General features: G+C 39.1%; 1 protein-coding gene and 1 pseudogene across 1 annotated transcript in view; one reads left to right on the forward strand and one right to left on the reverse strand.

Moving 5' to 3' along the window:
- Positions 1 to 19,393, forward strand: part of Depdc1b (DEP domain containing 1B) — a 60,345-nt gene that overhangs the window by 8,667 nt on the left and 32,285 nt on the right. The window contains exons 2-3 of the mRNA XM_090331141.1: positions 2,087 to 2,352; positions 15,531 to 15,666. Of these exons, the coding sequence (XP_090187267.1) occupies positions 2,087 to 2,352; positions 15,531 to 15,666 (402 nt within the window). The remainder of the gene's footprint in view (positions 1 to 2,086; positions 2,353 to 15,530; positions 15,667 to 19,393) is intronic.
- LOC150064454 (small ribosomal subunit protein eS1 pseudogene) lies at positions 16,590 to 18,941 on the reverse strand (annotated as a pseudogene).

The raw sequence follows: 19,393 nt of genomic DNA on the forward strand, positions 1-19,393 counted from the left end.
TAATTGCATCTATACTTATTTTAAAACTATGACCATCATTTATTCTCCAGAACATTTCTTAAGAATTTGAAGGCTGCACACTATTTACCATAGCAAAGATAAAGAACCAACCCAGATGTCCTTCAGTTGTGCTTAATTTGTTATATGAAATTGGATAGGGAAATCAAGATAAGTGGGGGGAGGGTGGGACAGAAACAGGGACCATGTTATGAGAAAGGGTATCAATGTTTGTGAAGTTATGCACCTTCTATCTGGTGAATATAATGTAACCTTTCTATTAATCACAATAAAAATTACTAAAAAAAGAAAGTATAGCATGTCAAATAATTATTTCAGTGCAAGTATTTTATACTTTTCTTTGGAAATATAATTGTGTTTATAAAACCAAGAATGTATTAGAATTCATGATAATTTAAAGATGGCTCATATACGTAATTTTCTTCAATGTTATTTTTCTTTCACCTTTATTCCTGAGAATAAAATTCAATTTATGAATACGAAAAAAAAGAATTTGAAGATTGCAAAGAAGAAGGCTCCATATGTTATTCAAGCAGATTTTAATCTTTTTTCTTTTTTTCATATATTTTTTATTGTAATTAATAGAAGGGTTACATTATATTCGCCAGATAGAAGGTGCATTAATTCACATACATTGATACCCTTTCTCATGTCTTGGTCCCCATTTCCCTCCCCCCACCCTCACCCCTCATCTTGTTTTCCTCCCTTCCCTTTCCAATTTCAAATAACCAAATACAAATATATCTAATATATCAGATAACAACATGAGATACTGTAACAATATGAGATAACCAAGGGACAGCAAAAGAGATGAGAGATAACATAGTACAATTATTCATTATATGGCTTTTGTTTCTATATCCTAGAGGTCTTTTCATTTAGCGTAATACTGTATGGCCTTATGTATCTAGGTTTTGCTCTATTGCAAATCTCTGCTAGGAGAGCCCAAGTTTTCTACTGATTATGACAAATGAGGGAAACCATTGAGCCTATGTTCCTTTGAGTCTGTCTTACTTCACTTAATATGATTTTTTTCTAAGTCTTTCCATTTCCTAACAAATGGGGAGATGTCATTCTTTCTAACAGCAGTATAGAATTCCATTTTGTACAAATACCACATCTTTTTGATCCATTCATCAACTGAGGGACATCTGGGTTGGTTCCATATCTTTGCTATGGTAAATAGTGCTGCAATGAACATCGTTGTGCTAGTGGGTTTAGTATGTCCTTGTTTCTGGATGATTGGGTAAATGCCAAGTAGTGGAATTGCTGGGTCATAGGGGAGTTCTATGTTTAGTCTTTTGAGGAACTGCCACACTGCTTTCCATAGTGGTTGAACGAGTTTGCATTCCCACCAACAGTGTAGTAGTGATCCCTCCTGGCCACGTCCCTTCCAGCACCTGTTATTAGATTTGCCAGTCCTGGGGCTCAGGGCCTGAGCAATGTCCTTGAGCTTTCTCAAGGCTAGCCCTCTACCACTTGAGTCACAGCACCACTTCTGGCTTTTTTCTATGGATGTAGTATAGAGGAATTGAACCCTGATCTTTGTACATGCTAGGCAAGTACTAAATTACTAGGCCAAGCTCCCAGCCCTTTAATCATTTTTAAAATTCTACCTGTCTTTTTGTCCTCCTGTCCATCTATCTATTGATGCTGCGGATCTAATGAAAGGCCTCCTAGGATCCTTTCTCCACTGTGCTGTGCTGTATGCCTAGCTTTCAAGCAGGCTTCTTTTTTTAAGTGGAAACATTTCACTCATTGGGATATGACAGTGTTTTATAAACCACTAGTGAGCTGGGTACTCCCTAGTACCCATGCCTGTTACCCTAGCTACTCAGGAGGCTGAGACTTGAGGATTGCCGTTTAAAATCAGCCCAGGCAGGAAAGTCCATGAGACTTTTTATCTCCAATGAAGCACTAAGAAGCTGGAAGTGGAGCTATGGCTCAAGTAGTGCCCCAACCCTGAGTTTAAGCCCCAAGACTGACAAACAAAGCAAAACGACAAAAAACCAAAATGCCATCAGTTGATAATAACTGTTATCTCTCTCTCTTTTTTTTTTTGCTCTAGTGGAATGAAACTGTGGAGCTTTTTCGTGCCAGGATGCCATTGCGGAAGCATCGCTGTCGGTTCAAGAGCTACGAGCATTGCTTCACGGCAGCTGAAGCTGTGGACTGGCTGCATGAGCTGCTGAGGGGCAGCCAGAACTTTGGCCCTGAAGTAACTCGCAAACAGACCATCCAGCTGTTGAAAAAATTCCTCAAGAATCACGTTATTGAAGATATCAAAGGGAAATGGGGCCAGGAAGACTTTGAAGACAACCGTCACTTATATAGGTAATGGCAACATGTAAATTCCTTCTTGGGAGGCCAAATGGGTCAGAGTTTGGAACCTTTCTGATCTGAAAGATCTGATCTTGTCTGTTTATGCATCAGTTCCATCTAGATGTGATGTGTGAGGCGAGAAACTAAATGTGCTGCCAAAACTGCAACTTATCTTGGATTCTCAGAACACCCCCCTCCACCCACACCTCCATTGCAGTGGTGTTTCAGTTTGGAGTTTTTTTTTTTTCCAGACCTGGGCTTAAGCTCAGGGCCTGAGCACTGTCCTTGGATTTTTCTCAAGGCTAGAGCTCTACCACTTGAGCCTCAGCACCACTTCCGGCTTTTTCTAAGTATGTTGTACTAAGGAATCGAACCTGGGTCTTCGTGCATGCTAGGCAAGCACTCTACCACTAGGCCAAACTCCCAGCTTTTTTTTTTTTTTTTTAATACCAGTCCCTGTTGTTTGAACTCAGGGCCTGGGTGCTCTGCTCAAGGCTGGTGCTCCAGTACTTGAGCCACAGCACAAGTTCTGGCTTTTTCTTTTCTTTTCTTTTTTTTTTTATTGTAATTGGTAAAAGGGTTACATGATATTTGCCAGATAGAAGGTGCATTAATTCACATACATTGATACCCTTTCACATGTCTTGGTACCCATTTCCCCCCCCCTCACACCCCCCATCTGTCTTGGTTTTTCCCCCTTCCCTATCAAATTTCAAATATCCAAATATTGGATATTGGAACTAAGAGTCTCATGGACTTTTCTGCCCAGGCTGGCTTCCAAGCATGGTCCTCAGATCTCTGCCTGCTGAGTAGATAGGATTATAGGTGTGAGCACTGGTGCCTGGCTTGGAATGTTTTGTTTTGTTTTTAATTAAAGAATTTATTAACATTGATTTTTACATCATATTTCAAATGACATATTTAACAAACAAATATTCAAGAAGGGAATCTATATACAATCACTGGCACTTAGATTTTAGAACATAATTAAAATTAGGCTGAGGGTTTGTATGTCATAGATATATATTAATCTGTAATAAAACATGTTTATAGAGTCATAAATTTTTATGGCTATGTAGTTGTGTTTATATTTCCAATGCCATGTCCATAGCATTGGGTACGCAAATATTGAGTCCTCGCTCTTATACTGTTTGGATCTAATAGCCACATATGAAGGATACCATGCGCTTTTTGTTCCTTTGGTCTTGACTTGTCTCACTCAACATGATTCACTCTAGATTCATCCACTTCCCTGAGAAGGAATTTTTTTAAAAAATCCTTTTGCTTCCTACAAAGATAGCTGTAATGACAGTATTTCTGAAGAGTGGAAAAATGGTACCCTCTAGGCTTAACTTCATTGAGCATCAAGGATTGGTGTATATAGGGAATTAGTGCAGTGTGTCTGATCTTTAAATAGTTCAGGGCCCCAAAATTGTGCTCAGATTCCCTAATATCTCTGATGAGTTCTGACTGTGTAAATCTGCTTTTCTCAATGTTTATGTTCGCATTTTAGTGCTGTTTTATGAGGTGAACACTAACCTGAGCAAAAATGGAGATGGCTCCTGTTGTGAGGCTATTTTATGGCTGGCAGTAGAAAGGATCTACTGAAGATTCAGGTAGCAGAAAAAGACTAAAGAGGAATGAAGCTGCTATACAAGTCAGGAAGAGGAACTCTTGACTTCTCTGTGGAGGCCACGCAAAATAATAATTGAGACAGATTATAAAAGGAAGAGAGAATACAGCCTTGGGTTTTATTCTTTTGTTGTTTCTTTTTTTGTTGTTGTTGTTTTGTTTGTTTTCTACACTAGGGTTTGAGCTCAGGGCGTTATTGCTAGGCAAACAGTTTACTTCTGTCATGCCTCCAGTCTTACTGGCTTTTTTAAAAAAATAATTCTAGCAAACAAAATAAAAAAAAGTTATTACTACTTCTTTTATTGAGTTGTAACTCACTTTAGTGAATATATTTCTCTGGGACATATGGCTTTGAGTAGCGATAACCTGGATCTTTCATACTATACCATCTCTTTATTCTCCTCTGTTCTTGCCTTGGACTAGCTGTTAAGGAGAGGGCAGAGCAGACGAAGAGTGGTTATGAGTATGTGGGACACAGGGATGAGAATACACATTACTGTGCATTTACAGTTAGGCTCTTTATTGCATTTCAACAATAGTCTGCAGCATTCAGATGTCAAGACTTACCTGGGCATATGTCTCTCTATTTGGTGGTTATTTTTGGTTTTGATGATTGCACTTTTAATTAAGATCCTGATTGGCCTCAGCCTATTCTGAGTTCTTAAGGGCTTATAGGAATCAGGCAGCAGAATTCCGGCCCTGGTTTCTTCTGTATGCCACACTGCATTGGAGATTCTTGAGTGATTATTCTCTTGGAAGACTAATTGCTTGTACCCCATCAAGATTTAGCTACAATACTTCTGACTGATTCTCTGTTCGGTAACTTCCAATCTGTTCCATGTGACCTTCCAAAGAGTCTCTGTGAATCCACAAGAGAGCAAAAAAGGAATGTATTCCAGGAGCTGTCTACTAGCACTGATGGATAGGAAAATAGAGGAGAAAGGAAAGAAACAGGCTGATTTGATCTTCTGTGGGCTGGGACTGTATTGAAGGACAGTGAAGGGAAGCAACCTTTCCATGGGCCTGGAAGATTGTGTGAGGCGGTGGGGTTGGAGTTATGGCTTTTATGGGGTCTGAGCCAAGAGACAGAGGTTACTTCAGTTCAGTATAGGGAGGTAACTGCAAGTGCAGGCAAAGCATAGGATAAGTATAGTGATAATTGATTCGCCCTTATTCAAGGTCTCAAGCATTTTATTTTCAAGTTTTTTTTTTTTTTTTTAATGTTCAAACAGTTCTACATATGCCTAGCCTTGACAGTTTAAGCTTCTTAGGGTCTAGTTCTCAGTCTGCCTATATCCTCAGTCTTTCTTGGCCTCATAGTTGAGCCTCAGAGTCTTATGGGCAAGGCCCACAATGGAATGTTTAAAGCCAGACTCAGGTTGGATTGCCCTGCCTGCATCAAGCATATCTGTACAGACCTGAGGTTTTTGCCTGAGGTCTGCATGCATCTTGGATAATAGGTTGGGGGCCAATCGTTCATATTCCATCTTTAGGTACATAAGAAGATTGGGGTTGTCCTTAATGTACTGTTATCTCTCATCTCTTTTGCTGTCCCTTGGTTATCTCATATTGCAACAGTATTTTACCTTGTTATCTGATAGGGAAGGGGGGAAAAGAAGATGAGGGGTGGAGGTTGGGAGAGGAAGGAAATGGGGACCAAGACATGAGAAAGGGTATCAATGTTTGTGAAGTAATATACCTTCTATATGGTGAATATAATGTAACCCTTCTATTAATTACAATAAAAATATATGAAAAAACAAAACAAAACGATTGGGCGAATCCAGGAGAGGGGTAGGTCCTTCACTGACTGCTGGATTGTTTCACTCCAGTATTAACACATAACCCCTAAAAAAATGGACACATACGAGACAGGTTCTGTTTCTCCACAAACATAGCCATCCCACAGCATCAGCAGCAGATTGGTTCCAGGATCCCCTGTGGATCCTATAGAGATGATTTAAAGTTCTGGGGAGGCTTGTGTAGGTTATATGCAAATGCTGCATCATTTACATACATATTTTGACAGTATCTTCCAAAATGCAAATGCCTTGTAAATAGTTGTTATACTACGTTTCAGGAATAATGACAAGAGATAAGAGCATGTGTTTGGAGCTGATACATCCATTGTAGGCCTCACTGCCTGGTATGTGAACATGATGTACAAGACCTGAGGCAAATGATGTTCTCTGCTGGACAGAGACGGAGACTGTGAGATGGTGACAGGCGACAGCAAGCTGTGCCTGCATATCTCTACATTCATGTGGATTCATTGTGGCACTTGGACCATGGCAAATTCAATTTCTGCGTTGTGGAATTTCCTGGATGTCTTTTTTTCTTAGATGATATCTTTTTATGTAGTTCAAACTTCCCTCAAGCTTAAGTATGAACCTCTTGTGTAGCTGGGACTGTAGGTGTGCACACAGTCCTTGGCTGTATTTAAAATTTTTTTTTTTTTTATGCTTGCTTCATTGACTCTGAAGACACAGACCCTTTAGACATGAAGGGGTAACTAATATCACTCACCACCTCCAATCTGTGAAACAGAAAAGGAACAATATTTTCTCTCATTTGCCACCCGAAAATATAGTGTAGGCTTTTATTATCTTGAGTGGAAGCTCTGTAAATTCATCACCAACTTTTGTCAGTTATTTCAATTCTCTGGGCTGAGGTGTGCGTGTAGACATTTGCCTTGTATTGACAGTGATCTAATGAGTGTAGAGAAGCTGTGGGACAGCTTCAGTGACGCTTGGGGTCCCTGCAGTCACATACCAGTGTCCTGAGCAGAGCTGCAGGGCTGCTGCTCCTGTATAATACTCCGTCTACTGGGTAACTTGAGGGCATGGATAGGTTGGGATGGCCGAAGGGAAAATGATGGAAGGAGTGACCTTGATCATGTCAGGTGAAGAGTACATTTCTTTTGGACAGTGTCACCCCTTCCCTCAGTTTTTCCCTTCTATCCCTACCCGTAAATTGTATAGTTCATTTTCAACATATCTAGTGAGTACCCCTCCATTTTTGTGTTGTAATTTTTTTATGCCAGTCCTAGGCCTTGAACTCAGGGCCTGAGCACTGTCTGTGGGCTTACTCAAGGCTAGCGCTCTACCACTTGAACCACAGCACCACTTCTGGCTTTTTCTATGTATTGGGTACCGAGGAATCAAACCCAGGGCTTTGTGCATTCTAGGCAGGTACACAACTACTAGACCATGCTCCTGGTCCTTTCATTTGTTTTTAATAAAGCTTTACAACAACCATAGACCTTCTATAAATTGGTAGAATTCTTTTTTCTACCTTGTATTTTATAAGAAATTCTGAGCCAGGCTTAGTGTAGCACATTTAACTAAAATCCCATCAAATTTACGGTCCTCCTGCCTCAGCCTCCCACTGGCACTGTGGGACTACCACTACTCCTGGCTTCAGTTCTGTTTTTATTTTATTTTTTAAATTTGTTGGCAGCTGCACAAATGTATACATGTTTTAATTGATAGGAGTAAACAAAAAAAATCCAAGTTTTTTTTAATAGGCTAATACATGAAAGATTTCAAGTCTCATTTGCAGTTGTAATGAAATGAACCTGACTATAAATTGTTTAGGTATATGGCCTTGCAGGCATTTTTGTGGCCCCATCACTACCCTGCAGGCCTTGTTTATTTTATTTTATTTTAAAATTTCTTTGTTGTTATTATAAAGGTAATGTACAGAAGTGTTACAGTACATTTCTTTTTGGACAGTGTTACCCCTTTCCTCATTTTCAAATATAGTGTTTATTGAGCACCACTACCTTATTTGTTCACTTCTTATCCCCCCTATTTCTATGCCTCTGTTTACCCTTACAACGACAGATAAACAAGACAAAAGTAAAACAAAATCAGTAAAGGAAAAACTTGTTGCTTCCATTTCCTGGAGTTATTTTGAGGTTATTTTGTATGCTCAGAGGTGCATAGGCATTGTGCCTTTGTGCTCCTTCCCTATGAGAGTATCCTTCTTTGGTTCACTGTGTGCTAATACCTAGTGTCCTGTATAATTTATCTATGTATTTTATTGGTATATTTTAGATATAGCTTCCATATGTGAAAGAAAGCATGTTCTGTTTATCTCTGAGCTTGCTTACCTCACTTAACATAATTGATTCTAGGTCCATCCATTTTCCTACTTTTGAAAGGAATTGCTTTAGTGATCTCAACCTTCAGATTAATGGGCTACTCACTCCCTCTAGTGGAAATAATATACTTTCTAGGAATGATCTTAATTTTGTTATTGAACTCCTGAGGGTTTTTGTTTAAATGTAGATCTAATTATTTAATAATATGAATGAGCACTACAGACACAACTCATTAGAAAAGCATGTGTCGATACCTTGAGACCTTTTGATTCTGTTGGGGTCGTCCTTAGCATTGAAATAATATCAAACACAGTGACCATAACCATCAGTTCTTCAGGCACTGAGTTTAAAATCAAGTGTCAGGCAAGCAAGGGAAAGAGCTGAAGACTCAGGAGGTTTCCCTCCCTCCCTCTCTCCCTCCCCACTTCCTTTCCCTCTCTCCCTGATCCTCCTTCCATCCCTCCATCCCTCCCTCCCTACTTCCCCTCCTTTTTTCCCTCCTTTCCTCAGGAAAAGAAGGACTGTAATATATGTAGGATCCGGAGTGAGGCAGCACTGGAATCTAGTCCCAGCTCTTGGCTATTGGCTAGCTACTCCTCATGTACTCTTCAGTTGCTTGAACATTCAGTTTAGCAAACAGCTCCCATGCAGCCAGCAGTTAGTGATACAACAGAAAGTAGGTTCTGGGTTTGTGATATGAGTACTTTCTCCTGTCCATTAGACTGGGGCTCAACAAACCTGTTCTATGTAAGGTCAGAGTGGATATTTGCAGTCATACAACCTCTGTTGGAAATGGCTGAATTTGCAGTTGTGTAGTGAGATCGGTCACAAACAGTATGTATGTAAGTATGTGGTCAAAGCTGGGGTCCAGCAAACAAGCAGTTGGATTCTAAGCCATAGTATCTTAAGGGCAGAGTCTATTAGTGCGTCTTGTATTCTGTGACCTAGTGGTGTCTGAAATGTAGGCATTTCTTAACATTTACGTGAAATTATTACATGCAGATGAGTTCAAATTCAGACAAGCTTGGTTTAAAATTAAATTTGATTATTAATTTCAATTAAATTCTGATATCAAATTAAATTATTAGAAGATATCTTATAATCTCTTGATTAGAGAAGATGACAAGATGGAATTTCTTTCATGTGCAAAGGTAGAGTTCTAGATATTGTATTAGAGGTAAAACTTTTAGAGGAAAACCAAAGGTATCCCACTAGGTGGAGCTCTGCTCCTTTTTATGCTGTCAATTTAATTTCATTGAGAAATCTTGCAAACAGCATATCCACTATGCCTGAACAGTGTAATATCAGCATATTGTTGATTAAGTGTTTATGGAGTCACAATTTGTGTCATTGTCTCAGATCCCATCTGTATCCAGATTCTGGTGTTTATTGTTCTATTGATTTTTTATTTTGTTTTTGGTTTAAGGATACATGTATCCTTAAAACAATGTATTATTCTGTTTTGAACTTTTTTTTGTTTGCCAGTACTAAGGCTTGAACTCGGGAACTTGCCCTCTCACTTGGCTTTTTTGCTCAAAGCTAGTGCTCTACCACATGTGCCATACCTCCAGGCTTTTTAAGCTGGTGAATTAAAGGTTAGAGTTTTGGTGTCTAGAGCTTCAGTCTGTGACCTGAGCTTCTTGCATCATGATGTCAAGATCATCTTAATACTTTCATAATAACTGGCTTCTTGTGTCCCAAGAGTGAACATCCCCAAAGCAAATAGTCCCAATAGGGAAGAAAAGACTTTCAGATAGCCACAGTCATTGCTGATGTAGTCTGTTTGTTATAGCCATCCTGTGGCCTACCCACTTACATGGGGTGTGGCCAGAGAAATAACCACTTTCTGTTGATGAGGACTGTCTAAGTCACATATACGACCCAAAGAAGCATATAGGATGGAACACTTGTGGGATGTGAAGAACTTACGGATTGGGAAGAGCTTATGTGATGGAAGAGAGATTGTTGTGGCCATCGTTGGAAAATATAATCTGTCAAAGTTTGCCTCCAATGACCTTCAACTTGACTCTGAGTTTCATTCCAATATAGCATCAAATTTAGTGATCATGGGTCCATAGCATTTTATGAAATGCAATTGTATGCATGTTTGTCATTTCTTGATTAGAGCAATGTTCCATTTTCTCAAGTGATCAAGGTGGTTTCTGGCTCAAGGTCCTGAATATTGGCTTAGCATTCTAGGTCATTTTTCCTTTTCATAAGAAATAACTTCTGTTTGTAGTGCAGTATCTTTCTGAGATACTCTTTGTTTGTGGATTGTTGAGTGTCTTGGCTACAGTCCAGGTAGGTGTATTCATTTGTCATTTGAACAGTTCAAATGATTGGTTGCCTGAAGAATGGGGCTTTGTGCTGGTATCATCCTAGCTGGTGACTTGCTCTACCAGACAAAGTCACGTTCATAAATCTCTTCCATACATCCTCTCTATCTTTGGCTACTTATAAATCTACTATAGTACAATACCCTGAAGAGTCTTAGAAATGCATGATATAATGTGGAATATATTTGGTATTTGTCCCCACATGTTGTCATAGTATGCTTGAAATCCCTAGAATTTTTTGTACAATCAGGAATAGCTTGATATTCATGAAGAGCCAGTGATGAGCGAAAGGAGTAGGAAATAAACCAGGGTAGAGGAGACAAAATGTTTAGGTCTTTTTTTTCTCTTCCTATTATAAAATGCTGATAGTTTGCGGTGTTATGAGTGATAGCCTTCCATCTTTCTGAAATTATAGCCAGTCTTACAGCCAGGTATTTGTACCTAATTTGCAACCATATTTTACTAAGAATATCATGGACTTGATCTTGGCACAAGATCCTTTTACTTTGGGAACCTGTACTGGGAGGGACTGGGTATAAGAAGTCCTGTTTTTAAATCTTCTAGTGTAAATACCTTTGGAAATGTATAGCTCGCCACAAGCATGCAATTTCATTTTCCTTAAATGAATAGCCAGTTGGCCCAGGACTGTTTAGAACATTGCTTGCTTCCCCAATGATTTATAATGTTTACTCCATCAGACACCATCTTTCTTAAATGTGGCGGTATGCTTGTTTTTAATTCTCTTTGTTTAGGTTAGTGATTTCCAAGTTGGGACCATTCTTCAGGGGACAGCTGGCAATGTCTGGAGAGAGTTTTGGTTGTTATAATTGTGTCAGGGGATGCTAGTTACATCCAGTAGGGAGGGGTCAGGGATACTGCCAAGAGTCATACAGTGGATGGGACAACCCTTACATCTGGTTCCCAGTGTTATAATGCTGAGCTGAGAAACCAGAGTTTGTGGTTGAGGCTTGCCCTACTCTATTACCTTTGTTAGGCTTCATATCCAGTAAGGCAAGTCACTTCACTCTGGTTTAAGAAGGTCTTGCTTGATTAGTTTTGTCCCTTTTCATTTTCACAAATATTTTAGAATCTGTTTATTGTTTGTGCTTGGTTTATTGGAAAAACTTCTGTCCAGCAAGTATGAGAACCTGAGTTCAAACTCCAGTAACACCCCCACATACACAAAAAACAAAAGACATTCTTTATCATGTTCATGAAAACCTTTTTGTATTATCAGTGGACTTTGATTATCACTGCAGATCTACATGAGAAAAATGGACACTTTATGATACTGAATCTTCTCATTCACCAACATGATACATTTCTATTAATTTCTTTATTGTCTTTCAATAAAATTTATATATTTCTCATAAATGGACAAGGTGGGGCTGGGAGTTTGGCCTAGAGGTAAGGTGCTTGCCTAGTGTGCACAAAGACCCAGGATCGATTCCTCGGTACCACATACATAGAAAAAAACTGGAAGTGGTTCTGAGGCTCTGGCCTTGAGAAAGTCTAAGGACAGTGCTCAGGCCCTGAGCTCAAGCCCAGGACTGGCAAAAAAAAAAAAAAAAGGTTCCTACCAGGAACCTAGGCTGGCTTCAAATTCCAGTTCCTTCTGCTTTTACTTCTTGAGTGCTAGAATTTCAGGTGTGGGCCACCAAGCCCAGTAAAGGGGTTGGTTATAAGTCTTTCGTGCAAGATGTTTTGCTCTCACAGCCAGTTAGGCTTTTAAAAGGTGAGGCTCTTAATAAGTTGCCATTCTAGTTTGTGCCCTAATTTCCCATGTGAAATAGATGACCTTTGAACTAGCTCTGTACTAATAGGCCTTGTACTCCTAGATTACATGATTAAAATGTCAGGATAAAATTGGCAACTTTTAATGCACAAAAATAAAGTGGCCCACAAGAGGGAGCTCTTCTGCATTATTTCTTTTGCAAGGTTGCAAATGGTATCAGAACTTTTAGTACACTTGCTAGTGATGGCTGCAGCTGTGCAAAGAGCTCATCTTCTCCGGGTGGGAGAGATGGGGAGAGACTCACTGGCATCTCTTCAGTTACAGTTCTGCACAGAAATTCTACTTTGGTCCTAGGAAGATAGTACTTTTTAGTTTGAGGACAGAGGAAACCTAAAAGGAAATTTAGAGATCATCCACTTGAGTTCTCCTTTCATTGGTAACCCAATTTAGAGACTTCTACATTTCATAGGGCTAGTTCTAGAACTTGGGCATAAAAATGTTAAACCATAGTTGAGGGAATGGAATTGAGGGAGTAAAAATAGGTATTGGTGGTAGCAATTGTGTTTACTTTGTGTATGTGTGTGGGGGGTGGTTTTAGAAGTGAACTCAGGGCCTGGGCTTTTTTTGTTCAAAGCTATCACTCTACCACTTGAGCCACAACTCTACTTCTGTTTTTTTTTAATAGGTAATTAGTGATAGCAGTCTCCTGGACTTTTTGTCTGGCTAGCTTTGAACCACCATCTTTAGATCTCAGTCTCCTGAGTAGCTAGGATTATAGATGTGAGCCACCAGCACCTGGCCTGTGTTTAACTTTTGGTGGACTGAGATGTAGATAGATGTGGATAGTCTGTGGACTGCTGGAGTTTTATGAAATGTTGTATGTGTATAAATATATGAGTATTACAACTTGGCTGGAAACAGAACTCTACTGTGACTTCTGTGAATTTGATTTGGGGCTGTGCCTGATGGTGTACATTGACAATCCCAGAACTTGGGAGGCAGAGGCAAGGAACATCATGAGTTCAAAGCCATTGTGAGTGTGATCATGGCATAGAAAAAAATAGGAGGAACGTGGAAACCAGGTGGATTTCTGTAAGCCAGCTTTTAATTATTAAGTAGGACTGCTTTAAAAAAATTCGCTTTATATTTTAGACTATCTTGAAAATGCCTGCCTTGTAACTTGATTGCTAGAAATCGAAGCTATCTTGCAGTTTATCCTTACTTGATTTAATGATTTCCAGGTCATATCTTTTTCTTCTTTACTCAAACCTGACTTCTACAAGGACATGCAGTTATTAGATGTTCTTTTCCGAGATGAAGCTTATCTCTGTTACTTATCTTTTAGTGTCTCCTGTGACTCCTTAGCAAGGTCTCTGTGCGCAGTTCATTGTTTGTGATTCTCCTGGTTCACCTTGATAGAAAGCTTTCCTCGAAAACTATAGACACTTAAAAAAAACCCTGATTCAGCATTTTCTGGAAGAATAAGATGTTTCGCTATTGTTTCCCAATGCACATTATGGGCACATTTTAAGAGTTTATTTTGGCTTACATTTTTAAAACTCAAAAGTCAACAATTTGTTGATTTCTGTGTCAGCAGCTAGATCTAGATTTCTTGATTGTATTGGTTGATTGATTGATGGATTGTTCCACTCCTGGTGCTTCAACTCAAGGTCTGGGCACATTCCCTGAACTATTGTACTCAAGTCTATGCTCTCTACTCCTTAAGCCACAGCTTCATTTCTGGCTTTTTGGAGGATAATTGGAGATAGACTTTCCTGCCTTGACTGGCTTTGTACCACGATCCTCAGATTTTAAACTCCTGAACAGCTAGGATAGCAGTCATGAGCCATCAGTGCCCAGCTTTCTTGTCTTGCTTTTCCACTGATGTTTTATGCTTTGGTTTCTTCTATGGTGCTGGGATAGAACCCAGAGCCTCCCATATGCTAGGCAAATGCTCTACCAAGCACTGCATTATATTGCAATGTATCTTCTTTTGAAATGCTTACAGAAAAAGATCATCTGGGAAGAATAAATATTCAGTGTTTATTCAGTGTTAATTCTTTATCAGGTATTGTGTAGTTCAGTTTTAAGTCAGATGATTTTCTGTATTAATCTAAGGAGTGACAATGTTAACACACAGGAAATTTAGGAACAGGAAAGGGACAATGGGCAGCTTTCTAGATCCTTCAAGATACATTTCTAGACTGGTACTTCAATCTCTGTGTAATGTGTTGGTTATTCAAGGAAAGGAGGATTCATCTTTGTTAGAAATATTTGCAAAAGTGAATATTAAGGGCTGAGTTATAGCTCTGTGGCAGTACACTTACCTAGCATGTGCAGTGGTCTGTGTTTTACAGAACTGCAAGAAAAAAAAAACCAAAAAATTAAAAGTGAGTATTGAAATAACCTAGTTGTCAAGAAGTCCACAGAGGCATGGTTAAAGATGACAAAGGAGTTTATTGCCTGGCCAGCTTCTGCCCTGTCATAGTCTTTGGGTTGCAGGACAAAGAGCAACCTGGACTCCTAATAGGGCAGGGTTTATTAAGGCAAAACCATAGGACAGTGGTGAGGCAGTTTCACAAGCAAGCAAGCTGATTCACAGAAGCTAAATTTGCCCTTGGCCTTATAATGAGCAGTTTTATAAGGTCACATCCTGGTGCCATTAGGGTCAGGGGCAGCTGGACTCAGTCCAGGGAGTCAACAGTGTGGTCAGGCACCAGAGTGAAGTTTTCTGTGGAGGGTTAACAACTGTGGTCAGAACCTATCTGATAGCCTGAGTTGGAAAAAGGGTTGAGAACCTGTGATGGGGGTTTATTGAGTAAAAAAATGGCTTTCTTTAAGCTAACTCTGAAACTGGGTTCTTACAATACTAGGCCTAATACATTATGTGTTCATACACTTTGCCTTATCAAATACCAGCCATTGATTTCTCTATCCGTGGGTTCTATTTAGAGCTTATCATGTGTAAATTTCTGCTGAATTTCATATCTGGTGAAACAAAGGGCCTCTCATATTATTAGTTTAGTGGCACATTTGTACCACGAGCTCCTAAGGAGGCTGAGACAGATCACTTGAGTCTAGGAATTTTAGGCCAGAGTAGTGAGATTACCCTCAGTTAAAATAATTGTAAAACAAACAAACAAACCAAATCAAATAACAAATCTTACTCATTTGCTTTAAAAATGTTCACATATTTGATAACCCTTTTTTGTCATAAATAGTATTTGATGGACATAATAAATGAATATTTTAAAAATCATTATTTTGAATACTCCATGTGGAGTAATTTAATGAAGCATGAACTCATTTCTTACATGAATTGTTGAAATACCTATGTTTCTACATTGCCTGAAATGATAGAATATTTCTTCTTGGCTTTCAGATTTCCTCCTTCTTCACCTCTGAAACCGTATCCCAAAAAAACCCCATATCAAAAGGATGTTATTAAATTTCCAGAATGGAATGACCCCCCACCTGGCACTTCACAAGATAACATCCCTGTGAGGCCCATTGTGATGGTAAGTGCTGCAAGGAAAACCAGAGAACCACAGTGGGAGGAACCATCTGGTAACCCTGGAGCTGCTTCTTCTTTCTATTGGTTGCTTGCCAAGGATAGGCTGGGAGTTTTGTAAAACAGTAACATACATACCTGTCAACAGATGAGAGACCATCTAACAAAGAGAGATTGATTGGCTCCTATAGTGTTTTACTCTTGCCTGCTGACATTTTGATAGAATATGGCTGGTATTGATTCTCTCTTGTTCAGTCAGATGAGCTTCCTGTTAAAACTTCATTATAATTCCCCTTTCCTGACTGTTCTGTAGTTTACTTCTTCCTCTTTATTTTCTCTTAAACTTCATTATAATTTGTGCCGGCTATGACGAGAGGATGGGCATGGTATGTTGTATGTATGTATGTATGTTCCTGACAAACTATATGAGTGAAAGTGTATTCTTCGGTTTTTGGAAAACCTGAGATCACTTGAAATATACTATCTCTGTTTAGCTGAGGATGGTTTTTATGGAGAGATCCTCCTATCTCTGCCTCTTGAATGGTGGGATTCATCATTCCCAGCTTGAAGAAGAACTTTTAAGTGTGTTGAGCCCAGGACCTTGAATTTGCTAGGCCACTCTATTACTTGAGCAATGTCCCTATGCAAAAGGAAAAAAAAAAAGTTCTGTAAGAACATTTTTTTTTGAGAGCAAACATCACAAATAGGCCTTTTATTGGTCATTATTAAAACTGAATTTTATTTTATTTTTTATTAATGAATTTATTAACATTGATTTTTACATCATATTTCAAATGTCATGTTTAACAAACAAGTATTCAAGAAGGGAATCTCTATATACAATCATTGGCACATAGATTTTAGAACAATTAAAATTAAGCTTGATCCCCAATACTAAAAAAAGAAAAGACCAAAAAATAAAACTGAGTTTTAAATAGATTCTGGGACTGGTGGTTCATATCCATTAGGTCACTTGACTTTAGCACCGGTCTCGTCCCCAGTAGCTTTTCCAGAACTGTGACCTTCGCCATGAAGTTCCATGAGTTTTCCCAATTCAAACTTGGGTTTCTTCAGCATTTTTACTTTCCTAAAGAAGACATTGTGAAGTGGATAAATAGACTGGCAAGCCTTTTCTTTGTCTGTCCCAGTGCTGTCTGGATCAACTTATTAACCACTTCTTTCAAGTCACTTTTCTACACTTGTTGGGTCATGATTTCCATTGTCTCCTGGATCTGGTGGACCTGCTGATGCTGAGCCTAGGAGGTCTTGCAGTCTGATTGTTGTGTTTTTTAGTAAAACCAACACAGAACAGCTGAAGCAAATACTCATCTGTAGTCTTAACATCAACTTGATCTTCAGTCATGGTCTGCCTCTTTTTGACCATGGAGCACATGCAAGTTGGTCTGGCAGTTATGGCCCTGAACATCCTAAGTAGCTTGAATTTTCTAAATGCAACTTCACCATTCTGCAGATCAGCAAGGCTCACTTCAAACACCCAACCCTTGAGGCCATCAGATGTGATTTTGTTTCCTTGAGTCCTTGTGACTAGTGTTTTCCCTATATTTCTTATACTGAACATGGCCGGGGCTTTCACATCATACCAATTTTTCTTGGAAAATGGGTCAACCACTTTCTTCTTGGCTCCTTTTTTGCCATCTTTTGTAAGGTGCTTGTTCTTGCCACCACCATGGTCCTGATCAGAGAACCAAAAACAGTCTATAAGGACATTTTAAAGAATTTTTCTAGCCAGGCATGGTAGCTCCTGTCTGTAATCCTGGCTACTCAGGAGGCTGAGATTTGAGGATCGTGATTCAAAGCCTGTGCGACTCTTATTTCCAATTAACCATTAGACAACTGGAAGTAGCAGTTACTGAAGGGGTAGGGCGGTAGCCTTAGGCTTAAGAGCTCAGGGACAGGGCCCAGGCCCAGAGTTCAGGTCCCATGATTGACAAACTAACAAAAAAAACAAGTTTCTAATGCTAAACTTTTTGTATGACAAAATGCCCAAAAGTAAAATAGAAACTTCAAGAGATCAGGTACACTTTTTGGAACACTGTATTAATACCCAGTATGACTCTACAAGTAGAGATATTATTCAGCAGACATTTTTCACTATAAAGTTGTTGCCTATATTATCTGGACATTCAGTCTTTGTTTTCTTTACAAAGATATGATGAATCCGATTTTAAGTAGTATAATATAAAAAAAAAGAATAAAAAAGATTCTAAAGAGATAGTATTACATCTCAGTCAGGAGAGAATAGTTAAGGTGTTTAGACTTACAAAGATGACTTGAGGAAAAAGTGACCTCAGTGACAGAGGTGAGGGCTCCGTAGGGGCCAGCAGGGGCCTGTAAGTTTTTCAGAGATGGTCATGAACTTGGTGTCAACTCAGTGGTAATGTGGCTTATACTGAGTGGGAGTCTTAACAGTCAAATAGGTGCAATTACCCTGGAACTATGAGGCTGGGTTTTATTTAAACGTCCTAAACTTACTTATTCCCAAAAACCTGTCGGGTATTCCTGTATGACAGAGATAGTTCTGGAATGTGTCAGTAATATGTGATACAAGCTTTACTCTAAAAGGCTCAGTAGTGAAGAATATAACAGAAATAAACTCTTAGAAAACAAAGAATTATCTGCATGCTGTCTGGAGACTTTATTTCTTTTCTTTCTTTTTTGAGGCAGAGATAGCTTTTTATTCAACATATATTTTGTAAGTAATACTGATTTTTAAAAGAAGAAACAGTGGGAAAATAGTGAGAAAAATAGATTTCATTTTACGCTTGAAGACTTTATTTCTAATGTTACTTAGTTAATGACCAGGTGATAGGTGGTGGCCTAGAGAAGACTGAAACATAAGCTCTAGAAGGTCAGGCACATTTTTTGAACATTGTATTAACACTTAGTATGACTACAAGTAGAGTTGTTATTGAATAATAATTTTGCACTATAAAATGATCTCTAGTATTATTTATACAGCAGAGAAAATCACATACTCCATTGTTTTTTGGTTTTCTTTTTGCCAGTGCTGGGCTTGAGCTCAGGGCCTGAGCCCTGTCCTTGGACTTTATCAAGGCTAGAGCTCTACCACTTGAGCCTCAGCACCACTTCTGGCTTTTTTTTTTTCTATGTATGTAGTACCGAGGAATCGAACCCGGGTCTTCATGCATGCTAGGCAAGCACTTTTAACCACTAGGCCAAACTCCCGGCCCACTCCATTGGTTTTATACAGTTGATAAAATGACTTCCATTTTCTGTGCCGTGGGTCTCTGCACTTTTCATGATCCCAGTATTCCCACCTGTAGATCGAGTGTTTATTAGCACTTCTCGATCTGCTGTTCTAGGCTTTGTTCCAGTGACAATGTCCTTTATGCCCAGTTTCAGTATTTTCAGGCCTACAGTGGGTCCAGAGTCCTAGACTCAGCAATGTCTTGAGCCTTCAAACCTTCAGTCTCTTCTGAATCTCATATTATTTCTTTCTACCACATTCTTGCCTTGCCTTTTCTTGTACATGTTGTAGGGCATTAGTTCTCTGCTGCATGTCACCACAAAACTAGTTTTCCTGCTTTTGGAGGCCTGTCCTAAGGAAGAATGGTGGAACTGGAACTGTTCTCACATGGGGCCCTTGACATGGAGTTATAACAATGAGGTCAATAGTCATTAAACAAACAGCCATCTGTTAAAACTAGGACTGGTCATTCCTTTCTACTATTTTTTTTCCTATTTCTTCCAGT

This window comes from Megascapheus bottae, chromosome 4 (assembly GCF_031878675.1).
Source record: "Megascapheus bottae isolate mThoBot1 chromosome 4, mThoBot2.hap1, whole genome shotgun sequence".
NCBI lineage: Eukaryota > Metazoa > Chordata > Mammalia > Rodentia > Geomyidae > Megascapheus > Megascapheus bottae.